The sequence below is a fragment of the Mytilus galloprovincialis genome, chromosome 11, assembly GCF_965363235.1.
Source record: "Mytilus galloprovincialis chromosome 11, xbMytGall1.hap1.1, whole genome shotgun sequence".
NCBI classification, from domain to species: Eukaryota; Metazoa; Mollusca; class Bivalvia; order Mytilida; family Mytilidae; genus Mytilus; species Mytilus galloprovincialis.
In genome coordinates, this window is record NC_134848.1 from 73,198,791 (window position 1) to 73,217,053 (window position 18,263).

Below are 18,263 nucleotides of genomic sequence, written 5' to 3' on the forward strand. Positions count from 1 at the left end.
CACATATGCACATCAACATAGTATGTCCTTATTATCTACAAAGTTTCATGAAATTCTGTTGTGTGGTTTCAGAGGAGTTGAGATGACAAACTGTTGCAGTAGTACATATAAGTAAATAAGTTCAAAGGGGCTTAACTCCTAGAAAAAAAATTGAATCGTAATTTCCTGTCGATATGCACACCTACGTAGTATGTCCTTATTATCTACAAAGTTTCATGAAATTCTGTAGTGTGGTTTCAGAGGAGTTGAGATGTTGCAGTAGTACATTAAAGTAAATAAGTTCAAAGGGGCTTAACTCCTAGGAAAAATAATAATTGTAATTTCCTGTCGATTTGCACATCAACATAGTATGTCCTTATTATCTACAAAGATTCATGAAGTTCTGTTGTGTGGTTTCAGAGGAGTTGAAATGACAAACTGTTGCAGAAGTACATATAAGTAAATAAGTTCAAAGGGGCTTAACTCCTAGAAAAAATATTGAATCGTAATTTCCTGTCGATATGCACATCTACGTAGTATGTCCTTATTATCTACAAAGTTTCATGAAATTCTGTAGTGTGGTTTCAGAGGAGTTGAGATGAAAAACTGTTGCAGTAGTACATTAAAGTAAATAAGTTCAAAGGGGTGCAACTCCTAGGAAAAAAAATTAATCGTAATTTTCTGTCGATATGCACATCTATATAGTATGTCCTTATTATCTACAAAGTTTCATGAAATTCTGTTGTGTGGTTTAAGAGTTGTTGAGATGACAAACTGTTGCAGTAGTACATTGAAGCAAATAAGTTCAAAGGGGTGCAACTCCTAGAAAAAAAAATAATCTTAATTTCCTGTCGATATGCACATCTACATAGTATGTCCTTATTATCTACAAACTTTCATGAAATTCTGTTGTGTGGTTTTATAGGAGTTGAAATAACAAACTGTTGCAGTAGTACATTGAAGCAAATAAATTCAAAGGGGTGTAACTCCTAGAAAAAAACTTGAATCGTAATTTCCTGTCAATATGCACATCTACATAGTATGTCCTTATTATCTACAAAGTTTCATGTAATTCTGTTGTGTGGTTTTATAGATGAAATGACAAACTGTTGCAGTAGTACATTGAAGCAAATAAGTTCAAAGGGGTGCAACTCCTAGAAAAAAAATTCAATTGTAATTTCCTGTCGATATGCATATCTACATGGTATGTCCTTATTATCTACAAAGTTTCATGAAATTCTGTAGTGTGGTTTCAGAGGAGTTGAGATGACAAACTGTTGCAGTAAAACATTAGAGTAAATAAGTTCATACGGGTTAACTCCTAGGAAAAATATTAATCGTAATTTCCTGTTGATTTGCACATCAACATAGTATGTCCTTATTATCTACAAAGTTTCATGAAATTCTGTTGTGGTTTCAGAGGAGTTGAGATGACAAACTGTTGCAGTAGTACATTGAAGCAAATAAGTTCAAAGGGGTGTAACTTCTAGAAAAAAAATTGAATCGTAATTTCCTGTCGATATGCACATCTACATAGTATGTCCTTATTATCTACAAAGTTTCATGAAATTCTGTTGTGGTTTTAGAGGAGTTGAGATGAAAAACTGTTGCAGTAGTACTTTAAAGTAAATAAGTTCAAAGGGCTTAACTCCTAGAAAAAAAATGAATCGTAATTTCCTGTCGATATGCACAACTACATAGTATGTTCTTATTATCTAAAAAGGTTTCCTGAAATTCTGTTGTGTGGTTTGAGAGGAGTTGCGATGACAAGAAACAGGACTGATATGATAGGCAAGACATGCTAGTGGCAAAATAAAAAGGTTCTAATTTAAATCAATAAAATATGAATTTATTTAAATTTAATTCTTCTGTTTCTTTTTCTTTCTTTTTTTATTCTCAATTGCGTCTGTCTCTTCAAATTTCTCCTTATTTCTTTTCTTTTTCTTTGACTTTTTCTTACTGCTCTCTGTCGATTCACTTTCTGTTGATTTTAAACAGTCATTAGATATTGCACTGTGGTAACCATCTATTAACATATGTTCATCAACATCAACTTTTTCCTTACTTTTTTTAGCTTTTTCACTGCTAGAATGTAAATCTGGATCTGTAGTTTGGTGTCTGTTTTTCTTGTTCTTTTTCTTCTTTTTTACACTTGTATTTTCCTCTTCATTTATTTTATTCTCTTCTGTATCATTTAAAGTCTCACTTCTCGTTCTTTTTCTTCCAGAATTTTGTTTTAACTCTTTTATTCTATTCAATTTTTCCAATTCCTGTTTTTCTTGCTCCATAACTCTAGCCATCTTAGCACTTAATTTATGGCCATGTCTGGCTGCTCTGAAATAGAAAAAAATCATTTAAGATTACAAGCATGTGAAAACAATATCTGATACAAAAATTTAATAATGCTTTGAGATATTTGGATGACATGTTTGGTTTCAATAATGTCTGACTGCAAATATTTTGTGCAGTATTACATCCAAGTTGTTCACTGGTTCACTCAACATGTGTTGGAAGTGACAATGCCTATATTTTAGTCACATGGTGATTGATGGAAGTCACATTTCAGATTCATCTAACTGCGGTATCCTGTAACAGATGTACTTTTAATTATTCATTTTCTTTGCACCATCTTATTGGGTTTATATGAACATCTTTACTTGTGCAATTCACTCATGTATGTAGCAATGTATTTGATTTTGAGGAATGAAGAAACTTTAAAATTATTACACCAGGGTTATAGATATCACAAACTTGTCAAAACTTTTAGTATATTTTATCATTGGTACAATTACTTCATTCTTAAATATAAATAAACTTGCAGACAATTTAAACATTCAGGAATTCATCATCCAAGCAGAATATGTCAACATTCACCTAAAATGCTTACCAAACCTTTAACACACTTATTCAAAGGGGTAGTTACAATATTGCTGTCATTTTATTAATTTAAATACTCATCATACATTTTCATACAAGATTTCATGGTAAAAAAAATAATAACAAAAATCAAATGAAAATGTCAACATTCTCATAAAATTCTAACCAAACTTTACAATGTAATTTCAATACTGTTGTCAATTTCTAGTTGTCAAAGATGGTATTTGTTTACTTAATAATGATTCAATCATAGGGTCTTTGCATTGGAAATAAACACATTTATATAAATACTGAAACCAGTTGTTGGCATCATACAAGTTTTGTTTTTCTCAAAAAGGTACTTGATTTCTGTAATAACTTATATGCTTCTCTTTTATTTATATATTCTTCTCATAATTATACGCTGTCTCTCCCTCATTGTACATATGTTATTGTAGTTTGTCAGTAATGAGTTGCCACAACCATTTATTGTTAATTCTTTAGTGCTAATAAAGCTATCTTATTTTATCTTAAAATTTATAATGGCAACAGTTAATTAATAATTTTAGTAAGTACTGTTCATGGATGTGAATTTTTAAATAAATTTACATATATAGTCCAAAATACTTACTTATGAGCTGTCATACCACCACAAATGTCCACCATGTTGTCATCCATAAGTCTGAAAAATATAATAGTTTTGACAACTAATGATATCAGTGGCCATTTCAGAAATTTTCATAAATGGGGGCCTGCTCCAGTCATGCTTCAGTGATTCCCTATATAATCAACCATATTTTTCCCACAAAAGGGGGGCCAAGGCCCCTGAAAACCCCTCAAAATCCGCCTCTGGATATACAATTTGTTTACAAATATTGTAAGAACTTCATTGTCCCATTCATTGTGTAACAGTTATAAATATGATAATTTTTTGATACATTGGTACTAATGATATACAATTTTGTTTACTTATGTAGTCAGCATTTCATTGTCCCATTCGTTGTACACAATGAATGGGACAATGAAATTCTGACTATATTAGTAAACATGGACACATTCCCCATTCATTTAAAAATTAAATATCTTAAAAAGGAGCTCTATATCAAATTATCATATTGTTTAGCATATTTTGTTCTTTAAGTAATGCTTTTCCCCATTATAGTATCAATTTTATATTCTTGATTTTTTTAAGTATAAAAATAAGATGTGTTATGATTGCCAATGGGACAACTGTCCACAAGAGACCAAAATGACACATACATTAACAACTATAGGTCACTGTACGGCCTTCAACAATGAGCAAAGCCCATACCGCATAGTCAGCTATAAAAGGCCCTGATATGACAATGTAAAACAATTAAAAAAAAATCCTCTTTTAAAATTACATTCTAATGTATAAATGTTTGACCATACAAAAAGATAAATAACTGTTACACATTGAATGGGATTATGAAATTCTGACAATATTTGTAAACAAAATTGTATATCATTAGTTCCAATGTATCAATAATATTTTTACAAATATTGTCAGAATTTCATTGTCCCATTCATTGTGTAACATTTATTTATCTTTTTGTATGGTCAAACATTTATAAGAATTTATAATTTCAAAAGAGTACTTACAAAAATCAAGAATATAAAATTGATACTATGATGAGGAAAAGCATTACTTTATAAATAATAGGATTCAGAAACAAGATGTTAGCTTATATATATCCTTTCCTAAAGTGAACCTTGTCTTCTGAATAAAACAATGCATAAATTTAACTACCTGTTCATCTTTAGTTTTTCTGTTTCTTCGTCATCACTACTTTCCACACCTTCCTCTATATGATCTTCATTACCATTTGTTAAGGTAGCTCCCTGAAATAACAAAAACAAATATATAATAGAGAATACATTGTCACTGCTACCAAAGCCTTCCTCTATCTGATCTTCATTACCATTTGTTAAGCTTGTAGCTCCCTGAAACAATAAAAAAAACAAATATTTGTGGGGATATATCATCCATGTCTCCATGGCAACATATATTGTGTTATTTTTTATATTTCAACATTGTTCTCACTTAAGCATTTAAGGGCTGTTCTGAAATTTATCCAGTATTATTTGTAAATCTTGTCTTGCTGATAATTTTTGATATATAAAGGTTCTATCTTTATCTTTATATTAAAGTTTCAAAATAAGTGGCAAATAAAATGCTTTGCTAAGCACAGCCTGATATGACCGCAGAGGTCAAACCATGAATAGTTAGGACAAATTTGGACACAATGTTCAAGCTTGATACTATTTGAATTTGGATTGTGATCAAAATTTTTGGGATAATATAGGTTTAAAACACAAAATAAATGTGGTCAAGATCTTAAAAATCTATAGCACAACACTCTTTTCCAGCCTTCCCTTTGTGATATGGAACCTGGTGGTACAATGTCAGAGAGATCCATACAATTAAACACAAGAGCCTGTATCGCTCACCTGACTCTATTTGGGTTTTTGAAATCATATAAAAAAAGATAAAATTTCGCTAGAAAGTAACAACACTTGGACAGCACCTCATAAAGGAAAGGAAAATTCATGCTATGTTTGGTTTCATTCAATTCAGTGGTTCTCTAGAATAAGACTTTTGTATGCATTTCCAATAGGGTCCTATGTTAAACTAAGCCCCCCCCCCCCCCCTGTCGGCCATCTTGGATGATGGATCAGCTACAAAGTAACAACACTTGGTCAGCAACTCATAAGGAACATTCATGCTATGTTTGGTTTCATACCATTCAGTAGTTCTCTAAAAGAAGAAATTTGTATGTATTTCCCATATATAGGGTCCTATGTTGAACTAAGTCCCCCCACTGACGCCCATCTTGGATGTTTGATTGGCGACAAAGTAACAACACTTGGTCAGCATCTCATAAGGAACATTCATGCTATGTTTAGTTTCATTCCATTCAGTGGTTCTCTAAAAGAAGTCTTTTGTATGTATTTCCCATATAGGGTCCTATGTTAAACTAAGTCCCCCCACTGGTGGCCATCTTGGATGTTGAATCAGCAACAAAGTAACAACACTTGGTCAGCATCACATAAGGAACATTCATGCTATGTTTGATTTCATTCCATTCAGTGGTTCTCTAAAAGAAGACATTTGTATGTATTTCCCATATAGGGTCCTATGTTGAACTAAGTCCCCCCACTGGCGGCCATCTTGGATGATGGATCGGTTACAAAGTAACAACACTTGGTCAGCACCTCATAAGGAACATTCATGCTATGTTTGGTTTCATTCCATTCAGTGGTTCTCTAAAAGAAGTCATGTGTATGCATTTCCCATAGGGTCCTATGTTAAACTAAGTCCCCCGCTGGCGACCATCTTGGAAGATGGATCGGCTACAAAGTAACAACACTTGGTCAGCACTTCATAAGGAACATTCATGCTATGTTTGGTTTCATTCCATTCAGTGGTTCTCTAAAAGAAATCATTTGTATGCATTTCCCAAAGGGTCCTATGTTAAACTAAGTCCCCCGCTGGCGGCCATCTTGGATGATGGATCGGCTACAAAGTAACAACACTTGGTCAGCACCTCATAAGGAACATTCATGCTATGTTTGGTTTCATTCCATTCAGTAGTTCTCTAAAAGAAGTCATGTGTATGCATTTCCCATAGGGTCCTATGTTAAACTAAGTCCCCCGCTGGCGACCATCTTGGAAGATGGATCGGCTACAAAGTAACAACACTTGGTCAGCAACTCATAAGGAACATCCATGCTATGTTTGGTTTCATTCCATTCAGTGGTTCTCTAAAAGAAGTCATTTGTATGCATTTCCCATAGGGTCCTATGTTAAACTAAGTCCACGCTGGCAGCCATCTTGGATGATGGATCGGCTACAAAGTAACAACACTTGGTCAGCACTTTATAAGGAACATTCATGCTATGTTTGGTTTCATTCCATTCAGTGGTTCTCTAAAAGAAGTCATTTGTATGCATTTCCCATAGGGTCCTATGTTAAACTAAGTCCCCCGCTGGCGGCAATCTTGGATGATGGATCGGCTACAAAGTAACAACACTTGGTCAGCACCTCATAAGGAACATTCATGCTATGTTTGGTTTCATTCCATTCAGCGGTTCTCTAAAAGAATTCATTTGTAAGCATTTCCCATAGGGTCCTATGTTCAACTAAGTCCCCCGCTGGCGGCCATCTTAGTCAGCACCTCATAAGGAACATTCATGCTATGTTTGGTTTCATTCCATTCAGTGGTTCTCTAGAAGAATTTCAAAATGTAAAATGTTAACGACAACGACGACGGACGACGGACGCCAAGTGATGAGAAAAGCTCACTTGGCCCTTCCGGCCAGGTGAGCTAAAAATACCTGTTTTTGGCCATTTTTGGCCCTTAATTCCTCAAGCCCAAGATCAATCCCAACCTTCCTTTTGTGGTATTGAACCTTCTTAAAAAATTTCATAGAAATCTATTCACTTGAATTTATTGTGTGGAAACCAAATGTGTCTTTGGACAACAATGACTACAATCATGACAATGATGACATCATGCATTGTCATAGCAATATATATATTTAATAACAAAAACAAAAATTTGCAGTCATATAAAAAGGAGTCAACTGATGATTTCTCTTATGTTGGTTTTTTTTTAAATCTTAACTTCAACTTAAACTGTTGATCATTTTTAGTTTTTTTTAGTTTCTTTCCATCTATCATTATGGTTATTGTTTTTGAGATATTAGGCAAAATCACAAAAACATGATAAAAATCATAATAATTTAAATCATAACTCCATTATGGTATTGTCTGATGATTGTCTTGCTTATCATTTTACATTTAAAAAAATCTCTGTATCTCAAAGTTTTCAAACAACTATTAAAATGATAAATTTGGTACAGATTTTGATAAGAATAAGAATAAGAATATTTATTAAATCCAATCATAGGGCCGGTTTCAGAGCATATACAAATAATATTAATTATACAGTAATTTTAAAGATATATTACATTATTAATTAACTATACTCCATACAAGACAGTTTTGGAAAATAAATAAAATAGAATATTTTGCCTCTGTATTTATACATACAAAATTAAAAATTAAAATAAACATTACTACTATATGACTATTTTTTGTTGTTTTTTATATGAAAGTACAATACTATTATTTTACACGCAATCAGAAACTCTTCCAGAGTAACCATCATGCAGGGTTCTTGCTAAGGATTTTTAAAGACAAGTCTAGGGACTCGTAATTTTTAACCATGATGAGTCCAACAGCAAGAAGAAAATAATTTATTGCAATATAACATGTATAATGTAATATTTTAGTCTCAATTTCCTAACAAAACAATGAAATAACATTAAATTCAGATCACTTTTAAACTTTTGCTATAAAATGATGATATTTGTGTTTAACTGTGTTCAGTTTATACAAAATATTTCAATCTTGATGCATCTGTGGACTCACTAGTCCATGGTAACTGTTCATCAACTCACCTAAAGGCAAAAGAATAGCTTTCATTTTAATCCCTCCCTTTTTGAGGGGTGTAGGGCATAAAAAGAATTCTAATATAGAAATAATTTACCTTGACAAACTGGCCATACAACAGTGCCTTGTTATTATATGTTTTTGTCTTTTTATTACTAACAGGTCCACTTTCTCCAACTTTCTTAACAGCAACACCATCCTGAAATGTATTATAACTTTGTAATTTTTATGAAAAATACAAGCTTTTTATTCAAAGGAATATTTTTTCTACAAGCATTTAATTTTATGAATTAAAAATGTAAACATTCAACAAACTACTTTTAGCATGTTTAGTGAGTGATCTATGTGTGACCTTGCAAGTAGAAAACAACATGGTCAATTGAATTTTTTTTTCTAATTGCTGCTGAATTTTAATTCTCATTTATTTTGCTCTATATTTGGTCATATAAATGGACTGACCCATATGCTGCTTGACATTTTTTTGTAGGGCATAAAAAAGTCCATTAACAAGTCAACTTAACAAAGAGTGAATGATAATAGACTAAATGTGTCGGAACAACATGAATGGCCCTTTCTCAAAAAGTTGAAAATCTGCGATTTCAACAACATATGCATGATATGTGGACACAAACATGATGGTAGTCTCACATATATATATATATATATAAAAAATCAGCTCAAAATCTTAAGGCGTTTAGAAAAAAGTCCCTATAACTGTGATTTTCAAAAATTTATCCAAGTTCAAAGCCTGAAATTTCGCCAAAAATTATTGGAGCAGAACAAAACTAAACTGGATATGTAACTTATCACGATTAATACCAAAAATCAGCATATTATCTGAGGGCATTGAGAAAAAAAGACTGTATAATGGTTTGTTGCAGAATGACGGAATGTCAGAATGACGGAATGACAGAATGATGGAAAAGGGTAAAACTATATGGCCTGACAACTTTGTAGCAGGACCATAAATTGTGTGACTACAAAAATGCTGGTCAATTGGTTATTCTTTTATACATTGGGGGATCACTTTTGTGTAAACATCTTACATCAGAAGACTTGACGGATATACTACTTGCTGCCTTGTTAAATACATGGTCCCACCACTGGAATGTGAACTCATCTCCTTTGTTATGGCCTACCTGTAAACATAAGTAAATAAGATAAGATAATATATGATTTTATTCACCAATCACGGTGCCCAAAATTTGAGCTATACAATCAACAGAATAACGAAATAAAGCACAGTTAATGATTAGAATGACTTTATAAGAACATTTCAACTAAAAACATAAATACTCATTCACACAAAGTAACATGATTACAAACCATGACCTGGAGAAGTTACATAATTTTCTATGGGAGACCAACTTCTGATCGATTTTATTAGAAAAATATATCTATATCAGATTTTATAAGAAAATTATCCAATATCAGATTTTATAAGAAAAATATATTTATATCAATTTTGTAATATTCGAATTAAAAATAACTTGAACCAGAGTGCATGTACTGAAATGTCTCACCTGTTTACTGAACAGTTTAACAAAATACAAATTTATACAAAAACAAGAAAACACACCTGACCCATTGGGTCTATATAAGTCTCTTTCAAAAACATAACACATATTTTTTTTATCACGGATTATCATCATATTTTTAAGGAATGACTAATATTTTTGTTTGTCTATCATGTCTATGAAAAAAAAGCATCAAAAATGTTGTGCACACTAAATAACCTCTTTAGCATGTTACATTATCATGATTATAGTGTGCACCACATTTTTCATGTTATTTTGAATTTATAAGTTCTATTCAAAGCCGGAATAAATCATAAAATCAAAGAGCAGATTGCTCTGAGGGATACGATTGCCATTGTTTTCATTGACACATGTATACATGTAGCTGGATAATATTATTTTCAAAACTAATTCAACTGCACATGTAAAATGTACGTAATCTGAAGTTACAAAATAGCCAATCCCGGATACAAGTGTATGAACAATGTACTCATTGTGTTTTATTTTTGTACTATCAATTCCAAAATTACTTTCCACAGCAGTCACAGCAGAGACTCAGAGTGAGAGAAGGTATTTCACTTCGTATCTTATCACCTATTTTCCTACGTTAATTCTAGGAGTAGGAGGAACCCCATTCCTAACTATTTAAATATTTAATTTCCTTTGGGTCAGTGCACAGGCACTTGTTTCTATCCATAGGAAGGTCGACTATCCATATAAATATATGGATAGTCGACCTTTCTGTGGATAGAAAACAAGTGCCTGTGGGTCAGTGGTCATGACTCCTTTCCGTACACATTCCTCAGTTAAAATTGCGATCGTATTTAATATAACACGATGTTTATCGACAGAACGAGTTAAATTTTTCTCGACATGTTTTGTTTTCAGAATTTACGGGAAATACTTACGGAAGGGAGACAACTCGAAACGATAATATGGAAGACTCCATTTCGCCGTAAGGGGTGTTGCGATGACTGATGACTACATTTATTTTAATTTAAAGGATGCATATGATTTAAAATAATGAAACAACAATAACCCTCAGTAGCAGACAAACATAGAAACGATACCATGAGTATTAAATCAAACAATTTAGGTGGGAATCCAGATCAACATTCAATCTAATACCCCTTGAAGCCAAGAAAACTATACGCATGCGCATAATTACATAAACAAACCCTGGAGCAAGAACGTATTTTAAATGTTAATTAAACGACCTAGATGGTTCTTTAATTCTTTATGGAAGTACAATATCAAATACCAGTTTCATAACGGTGACATATAAGAGAAACTCCACTTCAGTTCTTATATGACAGAAATAGATTTATCGGAATTCAGAGAACTCTCGCATTTTTATCAAAACTTGGGAATTCCCTCTGACGTGTTTCTAAATTTAAAAAAACACTAAATATAAATACTGCTTAATTCTGATTTTCCGTGTTGTTAAAAATACGCACATAAGTCAAGAGAAATATCAAATATGTAGATTATGAAAAGAACATTATAGTAAAGTTGTTTAATTTCAATCTCTTTGTTTGTTTTTACCTTTTAAAGCAAGACAATCATAAGAATCTGAGATGTGCCTTAATGTTTAGAATAAAACGATTGACGTGAGGGCAATTGCTCTGAGCCACTGGTATAAGTCTACAGATTGCTTGAAAGCAATCGTATCCAAAAAACATTGATTACTTCACAGTCACACGACAAAATGAGCTAATAGACAAAACACTGTCAGTCAATCAAGTGTTACATCTAAAATTAAATAATAAAAGTATATAGATATTTTATTTCTGAGACAAGTACATGTGATCCCACAGGCACATTACACTGCTAGAAGTTAGAACATTAAATAGCACAAAAATAAAAAAAGTTCTCGTAAGACATGTAAGAATAGCTAAAGAGAGATGGACCTAAGCTTTTAACAGCATAGTTACTGGTTATAAAATATAGTATTAAGAAAGATATAACAAGGTTTCTATAACTATTTTACTAACCCCTGCTGTATCATGCTTTAGCTTCACTTTGATTGCATCTGTAATTCCACTTTCATTCTTACCAAGACCAGATCCTGAAAAATAGGATAATAACCATAACTAAATGTGCATGATGTGAGAGTACTCTTTATTGTATTTGTCGATAGATTTTTGTTTTTGTGTTTTTGTTCCCCATACTGATCTTTTGAGCTAGGCCTATTGCAACTGATTTTTATATTTTGCTGTTACACCCCTGTCCTAGGTAAGGGAAGAGTTTATGCAGTGCTTGAAATGGCCAGTTGCCCCACTCGCCTGAGGTGACCAATTTTGTTCAGGGCGATCAGAAGTTGTCAAAAGACAAGTAATTACTGGCCCAAAATAAAACGTCTGGGTGACTGCCCTACACTCCTGCTAAAATTCAAATCATAGTAATTTAAAAAAAAAAATTTAATAATGTAAAGAATTGAATGTTTTCCTGAGAGGTCTTCTCTCCCGTAAGAAAAAACAATGGAAGGCAACTCTTGACAGGCCATTCATTATTAGGCGGTACCCGGTACTTTTATCCTCCTATGCTATTGACAAGTACCGCCTAAATGTAGGAATTTTTATATAAGATATTCATGGAATAAATTGAAAAGTACCACCTAGAAACGTGGAAAGTACCAGTCAACATGAAAGATAATGAAACCCCTGAGTCTTGATTAACTAGAAATTTCTGACAACTGGGCTTACGGGAAACTCGGTCCAGGACTACTCCGACAGTAAATTATGACTACTTGGATTCAGGGCTTCCAAAAAATATTTGAGCCAGCCGGTCATTTTATATCTGAGGCCTAAAAAAAAAATGTTGTGTTTCCGGTCACCCGACCGACCGACCGTCCTTCAGACCCCCGACTCAAAAAGTTTTTAAAGCTGATGTGGGAAAAAAAATAATTTGTATACCTACCGACCGTTTTTTCTGAAAGAAAATAAAAAATTCTAAGTCCCTCGATCTTTTTATCGCCCCAAAAGAAAACAACGCTAATTTTAAACTCCAGGCTTATTTTTAGAATGTACTGGAAAGTGGAATCTTCTTGGCTAATTATATATGCGGGAGCATGTGCAGTAGTAATTTTCGTTTGTCAGTGTTTGAACATGGCAACACAACGCGTCCTATTCAATGTTCAACGCGCAAAGTGTGACCATTTCGCGGAGAAAAAAATATTTCTAAATTTTACAGAAAGCAACACCTTTTTCATGTTTTTTGACATTATCAATGAAATTCATCCAATGTCTAACATGTCTAACATCGATGAAAAAAAATACACAACACAAATTTTGTGCTCGGCCACCAGCAAAAATGACTGGACCGAGATTGATGACAATAACACAACTGTTGGAACAATGCAATCTTTTGGAATTAAATTTATCAAATTTTCATACCAGACCCTTCTTCAAAATGAACCTGATATTAATCCATCTGAAACTGGTCAGCCAATCAACGCTTTAGACATTCTGATGAAAAGCCACAGATGCTTTGCCAAAAGAAAGTGTCCTGCCAGGGAACAGTGTATATAATATATTTGTCTATCTGTAGGATTGGGATGATGTTTGGTTCATGTTCCTATAAATGAATCTGCCCCACATCTTCTCAATTTCTTTCTCTGACAATTCCAAACTTTTGGTCCTGAAATAGGGGAATTGGGTTTAAAAAGCTAATTTCCTAGGGGAAGTGCTGCCCAAGTTTTTTTTAGGTTTGGACTTAGTTTTTTTTTCAGGGGTATTTTAAAAGGGGGTAAACTAAAAGTTATTTCAGGGGGATTTTAAAAGGGGTAAATTAAAAGTTATCTCAGGGAGATTTTTAAAGTGGGTAATCAATCTCTTTCTATTAAATCCCAAACTTTTGTCTGGTAACTGGAAATTGAGTTTTATATAACAAGCTTATTTCATAATATTATAAAAAAAAAAAAAAAAATCCCTATCTACCGTCCCTTCAAAATTTCAAGGGGGTGATCGGAAACACAACATTATTTTTTTTAGGCCTTATGGAAACAGGGAAATATTTAAAAGTGTATGGCTTGTTTAGGATCATTAAAATTGTTCAATGACAAACTTGAATAATTCGGATCACTGATTATTGTGATACTAGTCTTTTGATGGATTATTAATAAAAATCAAACGTTTTGTTTTGATAAAATATTCAGCTGGAAATTAATAAAAACAATGATGTACGAACTGTAAATCATGAAACATGTATGTTTACATGTTCATTTAGTATTATACTCTGAAAGTACAATGTAGTAATCAATAAAGAGAAATACATTGTATTCCAGTATTTTATTCAGTAAATCAAAGGGAAAATGAATGCGGGAATATAAATATTCTGTCAATTTTTCAACAAACTAACATATTTTGTTCAAATACTCAAAATTATGAAATCAGAACAATTAGAAAAAAATAAAAATCAGGGCGAATGGACCCTGGGCGAACAGGAATCAGGGCGAACAGATACCAGGGCAAACGTGAATCAGGGCGAACGGACCCAGATTCACTTGTATGCTCAAATGTGTTTACAAATACAAGATCAACAATTTGATCCAATTTTGAGGGAAAGTGTATATACATTTTTTAAGAAGAGTTGTGTCACCATTTTAAACACTACAGTTCGCCAGACAGCGGAGGAAAGATACAGAACAACCAACAACAACATTTGGCATCACCTGATCACTGTACTTTAAATATTTTCCAAAAAAATACACGTGTATCATTAGTTGAGAATATATTAATTGTGTGATTTTGAAACTTTCATTGTAAATATGAGCTCTAATAACCTTCAGTCCAGCCATGTTTAGCTAGTTGACTCCTTGCGAATTTATTTTTCGACATGCTGTCGGAAGTGAGTGATGCATTATAAAAGCTGTACAATGACGTTTTTTATCCGTATCTGGATAATACGGAAAGGAGACTTTTATTACACAAATAAATAGTGACAAGCAGGAACTTTCTATACTAACAGGCGCGTAGCAACCCGTACGCAAAAACGCAGTTGCGTACACATCGAAAATCTAAAAAAAAATAAAAATATGGTAAATCTAGTAAGAATTTAACTAAAGTAATGAAGTTAATAAAAAAAAAATATACAAATATGTTAATGATCACTTTGTAGCTATATTCTGTTCCGAAAACTAGTCTTCCCTTTTCATTTACGAAATCAGCATCGTGATTCTGTTGCTGATACAAACAATTTAAAATGGCTGAGTCCTCCGGGTGTCAAAACACAATTGTCACGTCTTCTATGCCTCCTTATCCTGACATTTTTTTCTGAAGATTCCAAAATAACTGATGAAATAAAATATGACATTTTTAAGAGACCATGGACATCAATTCATTCTTATGAAACTGAACATGTATCTACCTTTCGTCGATCATTTGATAGCAGAGTTGAATACAAGACTTCTGACAGCAGAGCCACGTTATGTCGCACAAAAGTTAATCCCACAATCATTGACCAACTTACTTTAGCTGTTGGGGACATAATCTTTAATGGAATGCAGCCAGATGATGCCCATGTTACAAAAGACGAATTTCAAGATCGAAATTCGGAGATGGTTAAAAAATGGACTGGATATTTTGATAACATTCCTAACAAGCTGCAGGAAACATTAAATGTTATAAACCAAGGATACCCGGGAATCTTTCAGATACTTAATGTATTTGCATGTATGCCGGTCTCGACGGCAACGCGGGCAAAACGGTTCTTTAGTACCATGAGAAGAGTGAAGACCTAGTTGAGAAATACAATGAAAACGAATCGTTTATCTGGACTCGGTCTTTTGAACATATACTAAGAAAAAAAATTAAAACAGACACGGTTTTGGACATCTTTAGTAGAAAAAAAGAAAGGAAATGGGCATCGATTTTTCAGAATTAACTTTGAGAGAAAAAAAAAGCTGAAAAACACTGCTTGTTCACTCCTAAAAAAAAAACATAAAGATATGTGTCTGATTCGAATTTTTATTTATGTATTTTCGCAATAAGAAAAATACCATTTAAGTTGCACAGTGTTGGCTTAGAAATTAGTTTGTTTTCTAATGTAAAGTGGGTTCAGCATGATAAGGTAACAAATAAAATATACCTAATCAAGCCATTTTAACCCACTACACATAAGAAAAGAAAAAACAAATTGTTAAGCCCAACAGTACGGGTTTCTTTGTTTTTCTCCGATTATTTATTTCCAAAGTTGACTTTTTTCTCCTGAAAGTAAGATTTCTGTGAGGTCATTTTAAGTCCTCGGAAATTGCGAGAATGCAGGATTTTGCACCATTTACCCCAGAGCTTCAGGGGGCCTTGAGCAGCCCCCAGACCCCCGGCCGTATGACTACCTTCTCCGGCATTGCGTACACATCAAAATTGTCTAGCTACGCCCCTGACTAACAACTGTCAAGGTCCCTGTGACAAGAGATTTTTTTTTTATTCTATTGTAGAATAAAAATTTATAGAAAAAATCAATACATTATGAATGATTACTCGAGTTTTTATTAAGTTGAAAAAAATGTATAGCTGACTCATAGCTATTTATAAAAACCAATAATTTTTATACTGTATACTTAGAAATATTAAAGGATTAAATATTATAATCTGGGTAAATACCTGTATGAGACAGAGAAAATTCGTAACACTTGATTGTTTGTTATGTACCTTACCAATGTAAGTTGTATTCCAAACTCTGATATATATATTAATTAGGGGCCAGCTGAAGGACGCCTCCGGGTGCGGGAATTTGAAGTTTTCTCGCTACATTGAAGACCTGTTGGTGACCTTCTGCTGTTGTTTTTTTCTATTGTCGGGTTGTTGTTTCTTTGACACATTCCCCATTTCCATTCTCAATTTTAATGCTGTATACTGGTATATGTAATGTAAACTGTATAATTTGTGTATCTGTTTAATCCTATGAGCTGTATTTGCTTATACGGAATAAAGAATTATAATGTACTTTGATAAACATTGCATCATTCAATCAGTCTGTTTGTAATTAGTCAAAGGTTTTTTTATTAACATCAACTGTAAGACATAATTGTGTCCTATGAAAAAGTGTCCACATGGACACTTTTCAGTGGCGTAGCTTGCATGTATGCTCAGATGCTCAAGCATCCACATCATTTTGACCCAAAAAAATAAATAAAAAAATAGATAAATGTATAATTGCATGTGTTCGTAGCAGAAACACACAGATGTACTATAGTATCTAAACGTAACAATAGTGAGGATATGAGAATAGCGTTCAACTTTTTCCGAAGCGTGGTCTTTCCTTTAGGCTCATGTAGTTTATGGATAAATCACTGAAAAGTGCTCTCGACTTTTTCGTAAAAAGTCTACATCGTAGCGCATCGTCGGCTACGGCAAGCGCAGAAGATGATGATACGCAGATCTGCCGACATGTTTGGTCTGAAATTGAGCCAAGCAGAGCGATGACATAACAAATAATCAATCATATCCTGATATCGTTTCCTGGGACATGAAACACGACTAGTATTTGATAACGGAGTTTGATAATTCCTGGACTTATACATTCCCTTTTCCATCTAGGTACAAATATTAATTTTCCGCATTGTTCATATTTTATCTATCAAAGATACAAGTGAAATAACAAAAAAAGAACTTTTTTTCTTGAGAGAAATAAAAGCTTCAGGCCAAATAAGTGGGATTTCCGTTATAATTTATATTTCAAAGGTATTAATTGGTTAAAAATAATCGATCAGGACTTATTATCGCAAGAGTCAAAAATATTGCTGATGATATAAAAATATCACAAAAATATGGCAAGAATTGTACGTCCGATATTTCCATGTCCCCTGCAACGCGTTAAGAAAAGTCATCAAAAACCGATATTTCCATGTCCCCTGCAACGCGTTAAGAAAAGTCATCAAAAACCTCATTTGGAGGCTCAAATTCCAACAAACGGGAGTCAATTCGGATCCTTCGAGAAACATATTTATTGGTGGGTATTTTGAAATTAAACAAAAATCTACCCAGTGTCGGATTGTAGGGGCGTACACACGCATACAGGGAAAATGTAAAAAAAATATCATTTTCTGCATAAAATGGTCCCAAAATTTGTTCGCCTCCATCCGCTCGGCAACAGTTTCGCATCCACATCATAAAAACCCTGGCTACGCCACTGCTTTTTCATTGAAATTTGGTATTTAATAATGTCCATTGCCATGGAATGGTGTCCCTCAAAAGGACAATTTTTACTGCTAACATGAAATAGTGTCCACTCACAGGACAAATTTTCATAGTAGTTGCTATTAAATTGTGTCCTCTAAGGGAAGTAATACAAAGGTCATTACAAAGTTTTATTATTCTTAAATTTTAATTAAAATATAAAGGATTGGTGAGAACTTGATCAATATACAAATGTAATTTGTATATTGATCAATATACAATTTAACTATTGTCAGTTTATTGTCTTAATTTTGT

At 33.1% G+C, this 18,263-nt stretch overlaps 1 protein-coding gene across 1 annotated transcript; it reads right to left on the reverse strand.

Moving 5' to 3' along the window:
• Positions 1–1,812: 1,812 nt before the first annotated feature.
• On the reverse strand, positions 1,813–14,722 carry LOC143052768 (G patch domain-containing protein 4-like). Its single transcript, XM_076225874.1, has 7 exons — positions 14,615–14,722; positions 11,826–11,899; positions 9,361–9,453; positions 8,412–8,513; positions 4,607–4,698; positions 3,467–3,517; positions 1,813–2,313 (listed from the first exon to the last, which is right to left on the reverse strand). Exons 1-7 carry the CDS (start codon positions 14,667–14,669, stop codon positions 1,839–1,841), a joined length of 942 nt encoding a protein of 313 aa, XP_076081989.1. The 5' UTR covers positions 14,670–14,722; the 3' UTR covers positions 1,813–1,838.
• Positions 14,723–18,263: the final 3,541 nt, after the last annotated feature.